The sequence below is a fragment of the Oryctolagus cuniculus genome, chromosome 1 (genome assembly GCF_964237555.1).
Source record: "Oryctolagus cuniculus chromosome 1, mOryCun1.1, whole genome shotgun sequence".
NCBI classification, from domain to species: Eukaryota; Metazoa; Chordata; class Mammalia; order Lagomorpha; family Leporidae; genus Oryctolagus; species Oryctolagus cuniculus.
Window position 1 is genome coordinate 160,137,361 of NC_091432.1, and position 17,719 is coordinate 160,155,079.

At 39.4% G+C, this 17,719-nt stretch overlaps 1 protein-coding gene across 5 annotated transcripts in view; it reads right to left on the minus strand.

Moving 5' to 3' along the window:
* The window catches only part of SMC5 (structural maintenance of chromosomes 5), a 113,952-nt gene that overhangs the window by 35,052 nt on the left and 61,181 nt on the right, over positions 1-17,719 (minus strand). For all 5 annotated transcript variants that reach the window (XM_017341738.3, XM_008256276.4, XM_070050947.1 and 2 more), the window contains 4 exons: positions 12,972-13,066; positions 12,229-12,361; positions 6,556-6,729; positions 6,313-6,482 (listed from right to left, as the gene is read on the minus strand). In XM_017341738.3, coding sequence (XP_017197227.1) covers positions 6,313-6,482; positions 6,556-6,729; positions 12,229-12,361; positions 12,972-13,066 — 572 coding nt within the window. The remainder of the gene's footprint in view (positions 1-6,312; positions 6,483-6,555; positions 6,730-12,228; positions 12,362-12,971; positions 13,067-17,719) is intronic.

A 17,719-nucleotide genomic window follows, 5' to 3' on the forward strand; every position in this document is an offset into this window, starting at 1 on the left:
TGTTGTCCAGATAGAGCAATTAGCCAGGATCTGAAAGTATTTGCTGAGATACATTATGGTCCCAGCCTACTCTAACTAATGGTAGTGCTAATGTTACAGGATCAGGAGTCAGAAAGATGACTTTGAATTTCCCCTCTGCCACTAACAGCAGTCTGGACAAGTCAGCTGCTCTTCTAAGCTTTGGTTTCCTCCTCTATAAACTGCAGATAATATTTCCCTTATGGGGTTGTGGTGAAGACTGCAACATACTCAGTACAGTGCCTAGCCTGTGCCTAACGTAAGCCTTGTCTATTGTTACTAATAACATGTATGAAACACAGTCTTTTGACTAACAAGGTAAAAAGCAGAAGTAAAAAAACAATACAGTAAGTTAAAAAGTTAATATTACGTTCTTTTTTTAAAAGAATGATTTACTTCAGAAGCAGAAGGGAGTGGAGGAATGGATGGGGAGGGAGAGAAAGAGAAAGAGAAAGAGAAAGAGAAAGAGAAAGAGAAAGAGAAAGAGAGAGAGAGAGAGAGAGAGAGAGAGAGAGAGAGAGAGAAAATGCCATTCTGTAGTTCATTCCCCTAATGTCTGCAAAAGCCAGGAATGGACCAGACTGTGTAGAAGCCAGGAGCTAGGATACAATCCTGCTCTCCAACTCGAGTGGCAAGAACCCAGTTACTTGAGCCATCACTACTGCCTCCCAGAATCAGCATTAGCAGGTAGCTGGAATCAGGAGCTGGAGCCCAGTATTGAACTCAGGTACTAAGATATGAAGTGTGGGCAGCCTAACCAATCCCTTAACTACCCTGCTAAACACCTGCTCCAATGCTCTCTATTTGAAGAAGAAACTAAGGTTCAGAGATGCTAAGCAAGCTACATGACATTGCAGATATTAACTGGTAAGATATTTTTAACAAAACACCACGGGAGAAAGTTCATGCTCTTTCCACTATATATGTTGTCTACAAGGCGGGAGTGGGTGGGATGGATGCAAAAATAAACACAAATGAACAAATTCAACAGAAGCTGTAGAGTGATCTGAAGGTTATATCGGGGAGGGGAGGGAAGTAAGTTAGAATGAGCAGAATAAAACGAGAATCTGAATAATCATGAAAGCTAGTCTAAAATAAAAAAATAGTGGACTGGTAACGGGCATGAAAAATCATTTTCCTTGCAAAAATTAACATTACTTCATGAGGAGAAAGTTTAATGTTAGATGATAGGTCCCAGAAAGCAGCTGCCAAAAAAGGTTATATGCTTTGTAGAAGAGTGAAGAGAGGAACAAAGTGAAGGGTTAATGCTGAAAGAAAGGTTTAAAGTTGAAAACCATTCTAGGAAGCTAGATTAAAAAGATGCGCAAACAAACTACAGTATGTTTTCAAATAAGTTAATTATTTGCTTTCCTAAAACATTTCAAACATGATTCAACTTTATAATCTGTTTAGTAACATATACTGTATTAGGCCAAAGTAAACACATCTATTCAAGTCAGTTACCTGTCATTTGTTACTAAATATTATGTCACTAATCTCCATTTTATAGTAGAGGCAAAAAGTTAAAAGAACAGTAACAAAAAGGTCTGAGTTGTGTCATGGTAAATATGGGAAAGACCTTGAAACTAGAAGTCATTACCTTTTCCTATCCTAGAAACCTCTAACACCTTTTATCCTATCTCATATCTTCTGGTTTCTATAAAATACCTACACTCAAAATTCTGCTCTCTACACTCAAAAATCGGCAGAACTTCCTCTTTCCCTACCATTCTCCTCTAGAACTGGTGACAAAATGGCCAGGTTGGCTGATCTTTCTCTATCTCCCCCTACTTCCCTGCTTTCACCATTTCAAACTCGACATGCACATGCAGTCCACAAACCCCTAAGGACCTTTCAAAATCATTTCAAGGTAATCTGTGAGGTCAAAACTATTCTCCATGAGAGTAACACACATCTTCGTCCATTCTCACCGTGGTTGCTTTTTTATCTTCAGTGACAGTGCAAAAGCAATGGTGATTAAAAGGCCAGTACTTTAGAACAAATTAAAATATAGTGGTATCAAAGTGTACTAGTAGTTACTGGACTCCTCATTTTTAAAAAATGCCAAATTCATTTCAGAATGCCTTTGAGGAAGCAGTAAAGAATGAATTTCATTAAATCTCAAAACATTAAATGTCTTTTAATACTCAGTGTGATAAAAATGGGAAGTATATAATACCTATAAAGCATCTGTGCTGTTGCTAAAAGTACAGTAGCTATCTCAAGAAAAACTACTTGGTGGGGGCTGGTGCCGTGGTGTAATAGGCTAATAAGCCTCTGTCTGTGGCGTTGCCATCCCATGTGGGCGCTGGTTTGTGTCCAGCTGCTCCTCTTCCAATCCAGTTCTCTTCTACAGCCTGGGAAAGCAGTAGAAGATGGTCCAAATGCTTGGGCCCCTGCACCTACATGAGAGACCAGGAAGAAGCTCCTGGCTCCTGGCTTCGGATCGGTGCAGCTCTGGTCATTGCAGCCATTTGGGATGTGAACCAGCAAATGGAAGACCTTTCTCTCTGTCTCTCCTTAAGTCTACCTCTCAAATAAATAAATAAAAATCTTTAAAAAAAGAAAGTAAAGAAAACTACTTGGTTGAATAAGTTTGAAGCTGTAATAGACACTTTTCATGGAATACTATCTTTACTTGAAAGAATGACAAACTAATTATTCAGATTTGGGTATTTGGTCATTTTTCTTTCTTTTTTTTTGTGGAAAATGGAATTAAGTTTATTTTGGTGGAAACAAATTTTGAAATCTGTGCATAGTTCTTTTTTTTTTTTTTTTTTTGGTTTTCATTTAATGAATACAAATTTTGTATGTACAGCTTTAGGAATATAGTATGTCTTCCCACCATTCCCGCCCTCTTATTCCCTCTCTCATTCCATTTTTCATTAAGATTCATTTTTAATCGACTTTATATACTGAAAACCACCATTTTTCTTTTTCCAAAAAAAAAAAAAATGAAGTGAGCCTCTCAGTTCAATTATAGCTAATGTTTATACCAATGATAAAATTCAAGCTTTCAAATAAAACCCAGAATTTTAGAAAATTTGTTATCTGACACTGTAAGTTTGACAACTTCAGAATTATTTAATTTTCTGATGGACTCATTTATCATTGCTATCTTTAAAAATATTATATAATGTGGGGCTGGCACTGTGGTACAGCGGGTTAACGCCTGGCATCTGATATGGGCGCCGGTTATTGTCCCAGCTGCTGTTCTTCCTTCCGATCCAGCTCTCTGCTATGGCCTGGGAAAGCAGTAGAAGATGGCCCAAGTCTTTGAGCCTTGCACCCGCATGAGAGACCTGGAAGAAGCTCCTGGCTCCTGGCTTCAGATTGGCACAGCTCCAGCTGTTGTGGCCATCTGGGGAGTGAACCAGTGGATGGAAGACCTCTCTCTTTCTGCCTCTCCTTTCTCTGTGTAACTCTGATTTTCAAATAAATAAATAAATCTTTAAAAAATGTATAATAAAATAATACACGATGTAAGAATACCACCCATGGGTAAAACATACATTTAGGGACTAGTGCTTGGCTTAGCAATTAAACTCCTGGTTAAAATGTCCTGGTACAAAGTGCCCAGATTCCAATCTCTGCTCTGCTTCTAATTTCAGTTCCTTGATATTGTACACTGTGGCAGGCAGTAGGTGATGGCTCAAGTGGTTGGGTCCCTGCTACACATATGAGAGAACTGAACTGAGCTCCTGGCTCCTGGCTCTAGCCTGACCCAGCCCTGGCCATTTAGGACATTTCGGGAGTCAATCAGTGGATGGGAGCTCTCTGTCTCTCTGCTGCTCAAAAAGAAAAACTAAAAAAAAAAACAAACCACCCATTTAAAGTAGAATGGGAGCTAGCATTGTGGCAGAGCAGTTTAAGCCACTGACTGAGATATACTGGAGCAACGGTTTGAGCCCAGGCAACTCTGCTTCTGATCCAGCTCCCTGTTAATGTGCTGGCGAAGGCAGTGGAAGGTGGTCCCTACCATCCATGTGGGAGACCAGGATGGAGCTCCTGGCTCCCTGGTCTGGCCTGGCACAGACCTGGATGTCACAGCCATTTGGTGAGTGAACCAGCAGATGGAAGCTGTCTTTTTCTCTCTCTCTTTCTCTCTCCCTGCCTGTGTCACTCAGTTTTTCAAATAAATAAATAAATATTTTTAAAAATATAAAGTACAATAGATTTTAACCTAACAGAGTATACACAAATCCACTGACACGATTTCATACTGTAATTAAACCTTAGCAAACTACACTTTGGCAAGTATTGATGTAGTATTAAAGAATATTCACAATTAGCTAAAAAGTCTATTAAAATATTTCTCCATTTTACAATCACATGTTTATATGAAGCCAGATATCCTTCATTATACCTCAACCACAACATCTCACAACAGACTGAACACGGAAGCAGATATGAAAAACCTACTAACTTCCAACTAAAGAGATATGCAAAAGTGTAAAATAATTCTACTCTTCTAATTATATTCTATTTGGAATTTATTTTTCATAACTATTTCATTCTAACAATAGATTTATTATTTTTAAGTAAATTCATACTTAAAACAATGTTTTAGTTTCTAAGTGGTAAATAGCAATAGATGTAATCCATATAAAAACTTCTTAAGCTGGCGCTGTGGCTCACTAGGCTAATCCTCCGCCTTGCGGCGCCAGCACACCGGGTTCTAGTCCTGGTCGGGGCCCTGGATTCTGTCCCGGTTGCTCCTCTTCCAGGCCAGCTCTCTGCTGTGGCCAGGGAGTGCAGTGGAGGATGGCCCAAGTACTTGGGCCCTGCACCCCATGGGAGACCAGGAGAAATACCTGGCTCCTGCCTTCTGATCAGCGCGCCAGCCACGGCGGCCATTGGAGAGTGAACCAACAGCAAAAAAAGGAAGACCTTTCTCTCTGTCTCTCTCTCTCACTGTCCACTCTGCCTGTCAAAAAAAAAAAAAAAAAAAAAAAAAAAAAAATTTAGGCCGGCGCCGTAGCTTAATAGGCTAATCCTCCACCTTGCGGCGCCGGCACACCGGGTTCTAGTCCCGGTCAGGGCGCCGGATTCTGTCCCGGTTGCTCCTCTTCCAGGCCAGCTCTCTGCTGTGGCCAGGGAGTGCAGTGGAGGATGGCCCAAGTACTTGGGCCCTGCACCCCATGGGAGACCAGGAGAAATACCTGGCTCCTGCCTTCTGATCAGCGCGCCAGCCACGGCGGCCATTGGAGAGTGAACCAACAGCAAAAAAAGGAAGACCTTTCTCTCTGTCTCTCTCTCTCACTGTCCACTCTGCCTGTCAAAAAAAAAAAAAAAAAAAAAAAAAAAAAAAAAAAATTTAGGCCGGCGCCGTAGCTTAATAGGCTAATCCTCCACCTTGCGGCGCCGGCACACCGGGTTCTAGTCCCGGTCAGGGCGCCGGATTCTGTCCCGGTTGCCCCTCTTCCAGGCCAGCTCTCTGCTGTGGCCAGGGAGTGCAGTGGAGGATGGCCCAGGTGCTTGGGCCCTGCACCCCATGGGAGACCAGGAAAAGCACCTGGATCCTGGCTCCTGCCATCGGATCAGCGCGGTGCGCCGGCTGCAGCGGCGGCCATTGGAGGGTGAACCAACGGCAAAGGAAGACCTTTCTCTCTCTGTCTCTCTCTCTCACTGTCCACTCTGCCTGTCAAAAAAAAAAAAAAAAAAAAAAAAAAAAACTTCTTAAGATCTGCATAATTTTAAGCATGTAAAGGTGTCTAAGTATTGGAACAGCTGACAAGAGAAAAGAAAAACACATAATACTTTTTTTTTTTGACAGGCAGAGTGGACAGTGAGAGAGAGAGACAGAAAGGTCTTCCTTTGCCATTGGTTCACCATCCAATGGCCGCCACGGCCGGCACGCTGCAGCTGGCACACCGTGCTGATCCAATGGCAGGAGCCAGGTGCTTCTCCTGGTCTCCCATGGGGTGCAGGGCCCAAGCACTTGGGCCATCCTCCACTGCACTCCCGGGCCACAGCAGAGAGCTGGCCTGGAAGAGGGGCAACCGGGACAGAACCCGGTGCCCCGACCGGGAGTGGAACCCGGTATGCAGGCGCCACAAGGCAGAGGAGTAGCCTAGTGAGCCGCGGCACCGGTCGAAAAACACATAATACTTAATAATATTTATCTCCTTTTGACAAACTGACTAAAATCATGTTTGGGCAGTCAGATAAAGTTGAGAGAAACACGACTACAAAATGTGTGTGTGTGTAGAAACTTTCTAGTCACTAGAGGGTGTCTTTAACAATGTCTCACACAGCATTTCACACTCTCCCCTCAGACAATCTAAAAGATACCTTCCCAGTTTGGAACTGATTTTTTGTTCCAGTTGTCTTTTTCTGGTTTTTCTTTCAAGCAGCTCCTTCTTCTTTTGTCTAAGTTCATTGTCTTTGTGTTCCAGATGCTTGTTTGTCTCACGTAAGGTACTCAATCCTGATTCCACCAACTGTAATTTTCTATTAATTTCCTATAGAAATTCAAAATTGTTAATATATGCAAAACACAGTTCTTTTTTCTAACATCAAATCAAACTAACCAACCTTTAGCTGTTCTTCCAAATGTCTTCTTTGCTCTAGATCCACAGTGACAGTGAGAAACTGGGCCACTTTTAGGGATGTATTACTAGAAATAAGTTTGTTTGAATAAAAAGAAGTTTTCACCACATACTTTTCTTCTGCTGTATAAATTTGTTTTAATCGAGTTTCTTGTATTACCTATAATGTAAAACAAATGTTAGTGCACATGTAATAATAATAATTACAATACACGTTTTAGAGTAAAATATTACAAATACAGAGCAAGTGAATTTCAAAAGGTCTAATTTAGCATAAAATATACTACATATACCTTCTGTTTCTTAATTTATCCAAAAACATCTCTAAAAAGGTGGTTGATTCATTCAAGAATATTATATTAGAGAGCAATACTAAGAAAAAGAATTAGGAGAAAACTAAGAAAACCAGAAAAGTTGGCTATACTACTACTTCATTACATAATCTCACCCAAATCAGCATACTTTAGAGTTTTATATTTAAGAAAACACATCAGGAGCCAGATACCCAGAATGGTGAACTATGTTATCTTGGTAAGTCATTTATTCTCCCCTATCCACAGGTGTACTGTTCAGAGATGGAGAGCTTAATATTTAGTTTCTGTATATTTTGTTCCTTACTCAATGGAAGCATTTTTCAGATGAAAGTACATAAAATTTTTGTCCTTTGTGTTTTTTCAAAATATTTTCTTAAGAATTTATACAAGGAGTTTCATAAATTAGAAAACATTCTAAACACTGTGACATTGTTAAGATCTACTTTTGTGTATATATGAAGAACAGGCTGTTTTCCTACAGTTTTCTTCTAATTTATAAAGATTCATAACTAATACCACCATGGCTTGTTTCTTTCCAGGATTATATACTCTAGGTGAAGAGATAAGACAGATTTAAAGCATAGTCAATAGGGTATAAACTGGCACATTAAATCCTGAATAGTCTGTTATGAAGAAAAACACTAGATGAGGTTAGCCTACCCAAGTTTCATAAACATTGAGTTTTAAATGGAATTTGACCCAACAGGATAGTGAAGGAGGGGCATTTACAGCAAAAAGGACATCTTAAAACTACGGACAATTTAACCACAGGGCACTATCTTAGAAATTAATGAAACAACAATTCCATAAATAAGGTGTTAACACTGTGACAGAACCTCAAATGTAAAGGCTTGATAATAAAGTGAAACATTCACTAAGAAATACTTTTTTTTAAAAAAATATATCAAGTATATCTTTTTTTTAAGATTTATTTACTTGAAAGAGTTATGCACAGAGAGAGAGAGAGAGAGAGAGGTAGAAAGGTGTCTTCCATCCGCTGGTTCACTCCCCAAATGGCTGCAATGGCCGGAACTGTGCCAATCTGAAGCCAGGAGCCAGGAGCTTCCTCCAGGTCTCCCACATGGGGGCAGGGGCCAAGGACTTGGGCCATCTTCTACTGCTTTCCCAGGCCATAGCAGAGAGCTGGATTGGAAGTAGAGCAGCTGGGACTTGAACTGGTGCCCATATGGGATGCCAGCACTGCAGGTGGCGGCTTTATCTGCTACTCCAAAGCACTGGGCTCCAGGAAGTGAAGGAAGAAATATTCATATAGATATTATTGCCACTATTTATATCTGAAACAAACTGAAAGACTGAGGCTATAAACAAAGACTTGTATCTTCAAAAGATAATGCTAGGGGCTTTACTAGGTGCTCAAAATATGTCCTGCTTTGGATTTACAGTATGTACATGAGTCTGAAAAATATCTCATGATAACTTAAAGGAGGACACTGGGACAATAAAGTATAAGAAACATTCAATGTGTTTAAGAATTTAAAAAATTGGGTTAACATGAGAGTTTCTCAGGCATGGAAAGCCAAGATACTGTGGCAAAAAAATGACCTAAATGAAAGATCTCTGTGAGTGAGATCTCAGCGGAAAGAACGGGCCTCCTTTCTCTGAAGGGAGGAGAGAACTTCCACTTTGATTATGGCCGGAGTTGGCGAACTCAAGAGGCTTCCATAGCCTTGGCAGCTCATGACAAGAGCCTTGGGTGATTACTGACGTCATAAATAAGAGAGTCAATTGTTAAATCAACAACAGGAGTCACTGTGCACTAACTCCCCATGTAGGATCTCTGTCCTTAATGTGTTGTACTAAGCAAATTAACTGTAAAACTAGTATTTAAATAGTACTTTCTACTTTGTGTGTCTGTGTGGGTGTAATCTGTTGAAATCTTTACTTAGTATATACTAAATTGATCTTCTGTATTTAAAGATAATTAAAAATGAATCTTAATGAAGAATGGGATAGGAGTAGGAGATGGGAAGGTTTTCGGGAGGGAGGGTGGTTATGGGAGGAGGGAAATCACTATAATCCAGAAGCTGTGCTTTTGAAATTTACATTTGTTAAATAGAAGTTTTCTTAAAAAAAAAAAAAAAATCAGGCTAGCACTGTGGTGTAGTGGGTAAAGCAAGCGCCCGCATTCCACATGGGCTCTGGTTCAAGTCCTGGATGTTCCACTTCTGATCTAGCTCCCTGCTAATGCACCTGGGAAAGCAGCGGATGATGGCTCAGGTCCTTGGGCCCCTATACCTACACAAGAGACCTGGATGAAGATCCTTGCTTTGGCCTGGCCCAGCCCTGACCGTTGTGGCCATTTGGGGAGTGAACCAGAGGATCTGGAAGATAACTCTCTCTCTGCCTCTCCCTCCCTGAAACTCTTTCAAATTAATTTCATTTTTAATGTAAATATATGAATTTCAATGCCATTTTTCTACTACAAACAGAAGTGAAAAAGTTCTCTAGATGAATTAAACAAATGTTAAAAATGCATAAAAACAATTCAATTAAAGCACTGCTCAAAAAGCAGAAGGATTTACAAGCATAGTAGTTGTTCCTTTCTGCCCCAAAGTACAGAAAGAAATCCCTTATCATACTTCTTATTGTCTTTCTGCATTAGTAGAGAATTTTTCCTACCCTTACATTATGACAGAAATTTGCATATGGTCTTGTCTTCTTTTCTTTTTTTATTATTATTATTATTTTTTTATTTTTGACAAAGTGGACAGTGAGAGAGAGAGAGACAGAGAGAAAGGTCTTCTTTTTGCCGTTGGTTCACCCTCCAATGGCCGCCGCGGCCGGCGCACCACGCTGATCCGATGGCAGGAGCCAGGTGCTTCTCCTGGTCTCCCATGGGGTGCAGGGCCCAAGCGCTTGGGCCATCCTCCACTGCACTCCCGGGATACAGCAGAGGGCTGGCCTGGAAGAGGGGCAACCGGGACAGAATCCGGTGCCCTGACCGGGACTAGAACCTGGAGTGCTGGCGCCGCAAGGCGGAGGATCAGCCTATTGAGCCGCGGCGCCGGCCTGTCTTCTTTTCTAAACCTCACTTTAATACAGGAGACATACATCCATTTGGAAAGTTCTATTTTAGTTTCCCTGAATGATCACCGTATCATGATATGATTTTAAATTAAAGACACAGGCAGGGCTGGTGCTGCGGTGCAGTGGGTTAATCCTCTGCCTGTGGTGCTGGCATCCCGTGTGGGTGCTGATTCTAGTCCCAGCTGCTCCTCTTCCAATCCAGCTCTCTGCTATGGCCTGTGAAAGCAGCAGAAGATGGTCCAAGTGGCTGGGCCCCTGCACCCACGTGGGAGACCCAGAAGAAGCTCCTGGCTCCAGATCAGCACAGCTCCAGACGTTGCAGCCATCTGGGGAGTGAACCAGTGGAAGGAAGACCATTCCATCTGTCTCTCACTCTGTCTGTAACTCTGCCTCTTAAATAAATAAATCTTTAAAAAAAAAAAAAAAAACACAGACATAGGCAACTTATTATAAGTAACTTTTTTTTTGCAAAAACAGGTTGGTGATGAGCCCTCATTCCCATATTCTGTTAATGAAGTACAAAAAGCTCCCATATTAATTGGCTTAGGAATACTTGTATATGAGTTCTTAGGATTTTAATTTTAATTTTTTAAAAATTTTCTTCTTTTTAAATTTATCTGAAAGGCAGAATTACAGAGAATTCATGGAGGAGGGGGAGAGAAAGGAAGGGAGGGAGGAGGTGAGATGAAGGAGGGAGAGGGAGAGGGGAAAGAAAGAGAGGAGACACATTCCATCTGCTGGTTCACACCCCAAATGGCTGCAACAGCCAGGGGTGAGCGAGGGTAAAGCCGGGAACTTCATCTGTTCTCCAACTTGGGTGGCAGGGACCCAAGTAGTTGGGCCATCATTTGCTGCCTTCCCAGGTACATTAGCAGAGAGCTGGAGTAGAAACAGCAGCCAAGATGCAAAATGGCACTCACACAGGATGCTGGCATCACAGGGAGGAGCTTAACAAACTGTACTACAAAGTCAGTCCCAGGATTTTTTTTTTTTAACGTTCACTTTTTTTTTTTTTTATCTACTTGAAAAAGCAAGAGAGAATGAGAGTGAAAGAAAGAGTGGTTCACTCCTCCAAATTCCTGCAAAAGCCAAGGCTGGTCTAGGTCAAAGTCAGGAACTCAGAACTCTACCTGGATCTCCCATGTGGATGGCAGACGCCCAAGCAGCCACCATCTGCTGCTTTCCAGAACGCATCAGCAAGAGGCTGGCATTCTGATATGGGATACAAATGCCCCAAGTGCTGGCTTAAACTGCTGAGCCACCATAGCCACCACACGGCTGTCAGGAATTATATTTATTTACTTATATATTCATTCATTCATTTAGATTTACTTATTTGAAAGTCAGAATTACAGAGGGAAAGGAAGAGACAGAGAGACATCTTCCATCTGTTGATTCACTCTTCAGAAGGCTGCAATGGCCACAGCTGAGCCAGGCTGCAGCCAAGAGCCAAGAGCTTCTTCCAGGTGTCCCACGTGGCCAGCAAAGTCCCAAATATTTGGGCCATTCTACATTGTTTTTCACATGCCATTAGCAGGAAGATGAACCGGAAGTGGGGCAGCCAGGACTTGAAACAACATTTACATGAAACACCAGCATTGCGGGTGGTGGCTTTATCTGCTACACCATAATGCCAGCCCAAGGGAATTTAAAACATTTTCTAATAAATTCAGTAGTATAAATAGTAGCTAGGTCTGTATAGTTCCCAATACTTAGGAGCAGTATTAACAGGTCAATGTACGGAAACACCTATTCTAGGAAAATTTCCCACTTATGCCTGTGAGAAAAAAGTACATGTGATCTGGAGTCACGGATTACTTGTAAAAAGAAAATTCCAGACAGTACTAGCAAAATATAGGAACTAAGAGTTTCTGCAGCTATATTAGCTAAGAAAATGAGATGAGGAATCGTCATGGGACAGTTTTGAGTAGAAGTTTTACAAAACAGTTCTATACTGTAGCCTACCATTCTAAACTACAATCTGTCTGAAAGATAACCTGGAATATGAGACTTCAACAAAGGTTTATCAAGCAGGGAAGAATCAGGAAAGAACACCGAGTGCTTCCTTCCAGATTTTAACTTTATGCAATTATCTTACAGACATTAAGTACGGACCTATTGCAGTTATCTCCGTATCACTCTTACCATGAAGTGTTAGCCAACACTCACTGTTTTATGTCTCATTAAAAAATAACAGAATGATACACTTATTTAAATTTCTGGCACTTCTGACTTCACTTTAAGCTAAGAAGTTTGAATAAAACTATGAATTTGGTAAGTATTCACTACTTTCTTACCCGCTCAATTCTTTCTCTGGTCCTTTCAGTTCCTACTGGAACTTCATGAATATGATACTGGCAGCACAGGTAGCTCATCACTGGATCAGGTGCATCAAACAATTCTCGCAAATAAGAGAAAAAGCCATACTGTCTGAAAGGAAAAGTACCAACTCAATTTTTCTTAAAATTATCATTAAAAACAAGAAATCTAAGGTTGACAAGTGGTCAACAGGAAATGTAAATCATTTCAACAATGGTACGGTAATAGCTGGGTTTATTTAATTTTTTTACATTTTAAATTCACTTCACATTATTTACCTTATTGTCAGAGAAACCTAAGCTATTTATGATTACAAACTATTAGAATGTTTTTGTTTCTTCTATTGCTTTTATATTTTGAATGTTTACTTAGTTACTTTGAATTGTAAATTTTATAGTCAGTCATTTTGGAAGTTATTTTTGCATTAGAAGGTGATGATTTATCACTTCATTTTCCCAATAACCAACCCACTAATTTCCTGCCAATTATTAAATATTCTATTACTGTTCTGCAGATCTGAAATATCACCTTCATCATATACTAACTATACCATGGCTGTGTGTTCTTGGGCCCAAAGTTTTCCATTTTTAATTAAAGATCCTAAAAAAGAATACTATAGCTTACAATAAACACATTATGTGACAAGGAATTAATTAAAACTTATTTAAGAGATAAATTATTTAATACTTCCGTCAAATCTAACAATTTTTTCAAAACTTACTTCAGTTCATTTAGAGATCTTGAAGGTGCTTTGGCTGCATATGAATTCTTGGGAGCAATAACAGCATTTACCCTTAATTTTTTATTGTCACGAACCTGAGTTAAGAAAAAACCCAATATTTTAATTAATGTATATTCTCAATTGAAATAATTTTAAGAGGGGGGAAGAGATTGGGGCAGCAGTTAAGATACCACCAGGGATGCCTGCATCAGTATGGGAGTACCTGGGTAAAGTCCTTGTTCTGTTCCAATTGTAAATCTAACTTCCTGTTAATGTGCACCTTGAGAGGCAACAGGTGATGGTTCAAGTTCTTAGGTCTCTGTTGCCCTTGTGGGCAAATTAGATTGCATCGCTGGCTCCTTGTTTTGGCCTGGCCTAACCCCAGCTGTTGTGGACATTCGGAAAAATGAACCAGTGGTTGGGAGACTTCTGCTTATCTCTATCTCTCTGACTTTCAAATAAATAGAGAAAAGAAATAGTGGAAAGAAGGAAGGGAGGAAGATGATCTTCAAAGTTACCATAATCCTACTAATAATTCATGGGATAATCATAAATTGGAACACTGGATATTTGATGATAATTCCAAGAAATTTTTACTGTGATATGATAGCGTAATTACATTGCCTTTTTTTTTTTAAAAAAAAAGTTCATCTCTTTCAGAAGTATATACTAAAATACTTTCACATAAAATAGAATGAGACTTGCTTCAAAATAATACAGAAGAGGGATAGTTCCATTAATGGCAGTTTATCTCGTATTGTGCTAAGCTTTTCACAAATAATAATTATAAACTCTGGACTTTCAAAATATTTTTTTATTTATTTGAAAAGCAGAGTTAAGAGAAAGAGAGGGAGGAAGGAAGGGAGGGAGGGAGAGAGGGAGGGGGGAGGGAGAGAGAGATACAGAGAGAGAGAGAGAAAGAGAGAGAGAGAGAGAGAGACAGAGACAGAGAGAAAGAAAGAGAGGAGGGAGGGGTCTTTCATTCACTAGTTCACCCCTCAAATGGCTATAATGCCCAGGGCAATACCAGACTAAAGTCAGGAGCAGGGTGCAGAAACCCAACGACCTGGCCATCCTCTGCTGCTTTCCCAGGCACAAAAGGCAGGGAGCTGGATTCAAAGTGGAGCAGTTGAGACTTGAACCAGCACCCATACATGATGCCAACATCACAGGCAATGGCTTGGCCTGCTATGCCACAATGCCAGTCTTTGAACATTTTTTTAAAAGCTTTAATTTTAACATATTTGAAAGGCAGTAAGATTGGAGAGGCATAGAAAAAAAGAGATCTTTCATCTGCTAGTTAACTCCCCAAATGCCAACAGCCAGGAATGGTCCAAAACTCAATCTGATCTCCCACATGGGTGGCAGTGACCAAAATACTTGAGCCAGTACCTACAATATTAAAACTCTGCAGAAAACACAGAATGAAGCACTTTTCAAGCCATTTCATATTACCATAAACCTGATACCAAGACCTAAAAAAACACTTAAAAAAATACTACAAACCAATATCCTTCATGAACACATATGCAAAAACCCTTTACAAATTATTAGCAAATACAACACAGCAATATATGAACAGGATACACAATCAAGCAGAGCTTATCCCAGAAATGCCAGATGTAAAACTAACCTATTTATCATATTTGATCACAGGACAAAAGTCAGTAAGTGAAGATAAGAGAATTGACAAAATTCAGCAGCTATTCATGATAAAAATGTTCAGCAAACTAATAACAGAAGGAAATTCTTTCAACATGATAAAGGACAGTTATGAAAAATCTATAGCAAACATCACATTTGATGGAGAAATATTGTGTGCTTTTCCTCGAGGACTGGGAACAAGGATGTCTAATCTTTGACCTCACACCATTTTAGAAGTATACGGCAAGACTAAATAAAAAAATAAAATGTTGGGAAGGAAGACATAAAACAATCCATTTATAGAGAACATAGTACATAAAAAATCCTATGGAACCTAAAAAGCAACTACTAGAATTCAACAATTCAAGAGTGTCACAGGATACGAGGTCAATATAAAACATTAATTGTATGTCACCTATACACCAGCAATAAATGATTACAAAATGAATTTTAGAAAACCATTTACATGTGTCAAAAAGCCATAAAACACATATTTAAGAATGTGCATATTTAAATTATACATTTAATAATGTATATAGCTAAATTACATGCTAAAACATTTAACAAAAGATTCACTGGATTTACACAGAATAAGACATAACAATGTTTAGAGATAGTAATGGAGTCATGTTGAGATGGTGGAAAGGAGGAATTTCATGGTGGTATGACTGGTAATTCTAAAATTATTTTCACGGCATTCTAAGCCTGAACAAATGAGTAAATGTACTGATAACTTAGGGGAGCTACGTTTCTCATTAGTATGGAAAAGAATCACAAATATGCAAAGGAGCAGGGCCAGCGAGGTGGCATAGTGGGTAAAGCCACCAACTGCAGTGCCAGCATTCCATATAGGCGCCAGTTCGAGACCCGGCTGCTCCACTTCTGATCCGGCTCTCTGTGGTGGCCTGGGAAAGCAGTAGAAGATGGCCCATGTCCTTGGGCCCCTGCACCCGCGTGGGAGACCTGGAAGAAGCTCCTGGCTCCTGATTAGCACAGCTCTGGCTGTTGCTGCCAACTGGGGAGTGAACCAGCAGATGGAAGACCTCTCTCTCTGTAACTCTTTCAAATAAGTAATAATTCTTTTTTAAAAAAAACAAAATATGCAAAGGAGAAAGACTAACAGTATAAACTCATGCTGCACTTAAATATACTCTCTTGTTCTCTAGATAAACACAGAAACTAATTTAAATATAAAGGTTTGCATTTATGTATTCTGAAGCAATGAGATGGCAGTAGCAATGAACACACCTTGTATCCAGATCATGATTTCTTAAAGTAACTAGGGATTTTTGGGAAAAAGAGAGTTTATAAGGGCAGGCAGCACACATTCAAAGTGAGTCTGTAACATCTTAACTGCAGCAAAAAGAAAGAAGTGCTGAAAATAAGATGGCAATAATATTAAAAGGATATAGGAGAAAACCTGAAGACTGGTCAAATCTGGGACAATTTGAGCACTAAAATAACAGTAGTAATGGATTATAAACTCTACGAATTTATACTATATAATCAACATATCAATAAATGAACTAATGAAGAAAAAGCCCTTCCTTATAGGTAGAATGTCAACTAATAAATACAGTAGAAATGACTGAATTAGAATTATTAATGGCTCTTAAATCTATTAGGTAGTTTCACAAGGAACATGGTATTTGCAGTCTCAAAATATCTCCACAATAGCTACCAAGATAAAGAGGGCCAATTTTACTATAGTGCTTGTTTCGGTTTTCTTAAAGATTTATTTATTTTATTTGAAAGGCAGAGTTACAGAGAGACAGAGGCAGAGAAAGAGAAGTTTTCCATCCAGTGGTTCACTCCCCAAACAGCCACAACAGTCAGAACAGGGCCAATCCAAAGCCAGGACCCAGGAACTTACTGCAGATCTCTGATGCGGGTGCAGGGGCCCAAGCACTTGGGCAACCTTCTACTGCTTTCCCAGGCCATAGCAGAGAGCTGGATCGGAAGTGGAACAGCCAGGACTTGAACTGGCACCCATATGGGACACCAGCACCGCAGGCGGTGGCTTTATCTGCTATATCAAAGTGCCAGCCCCATATAGTGCTTGTTTTAAAAACAAATTTGTTCCATGCAACTGATACCAGGAGATGATCTGAGCATTATGTGAATTTCACATGTGCTTGCATAATTTCACCCATAGGGAATAAAAGATGTTTTCTAGGTAAATGCAGAAAACTACATCCACCTGAACTGTTTAATAAAATATATATAATGTGCAAGTACACACTCAACCCTCTCAGACATCTAACAGCCATCTCTGTTCACCATGTGTTATGAGCTATACCCATTCATATTTGTTACAACGTCCCATAAAATTTAATTTAATTACTTTGTAAGTGCTTTAACCACTACATAATAACTCAAAAAATGAACACTTCCAATACTCCTTCCAGAAGCCAATTTCAGATTTTTTTCAAAATAAAGCATCATATAGTAGTCCCTCCCTTTGTTGTAGTTTTATGTCCCAATTTCAGTAACCCATGGTCAACAAGGTTTGGTGCAGTACAATGGCACATTTTGAGAGAAAAGAAAAACCACATGATTTTTTGACAATATACTTTTTCTATCTTACTATGAATCATATCTCTTATTCTCTTACTGTGCCTAATTTATAAATTAAACTATCATAGGTATGTAGGTACAGGAAAAAATGGTATATGTAGCTTTCAATATTACCTATGATTTCAGACATCCACTGAGTATCTGAGAACCTATCCTGAGTATAAGGGGTACTACTATATTTATTCTATTTATACATAAATATCAATTTCACATGCATAAAATTGTGTTGCCATGTTATATTTGGTTCATCTTTCTATGTTTCTCTTTTATGAAATTTGTGAGTGTTATACTCTAAGCTCTTTTCCCATAAGTCCTTTGAGTTTCATTTATTGCATCATTTTGTAATTTTTAGGAATGTTTGTTGGGCTGTAGCAGAATTGATTGTACTTTGCAATAGATAAATAAAAAATAGAGCAAAATATAAATAGTGAATGTAAAAAATGGGTATAAAGCAGGTCCATGTGTATAACCTTTCTGTAAGTTTAAATTATATCCATGTTATATCAAAAAAAGTCAATGGAAGAATG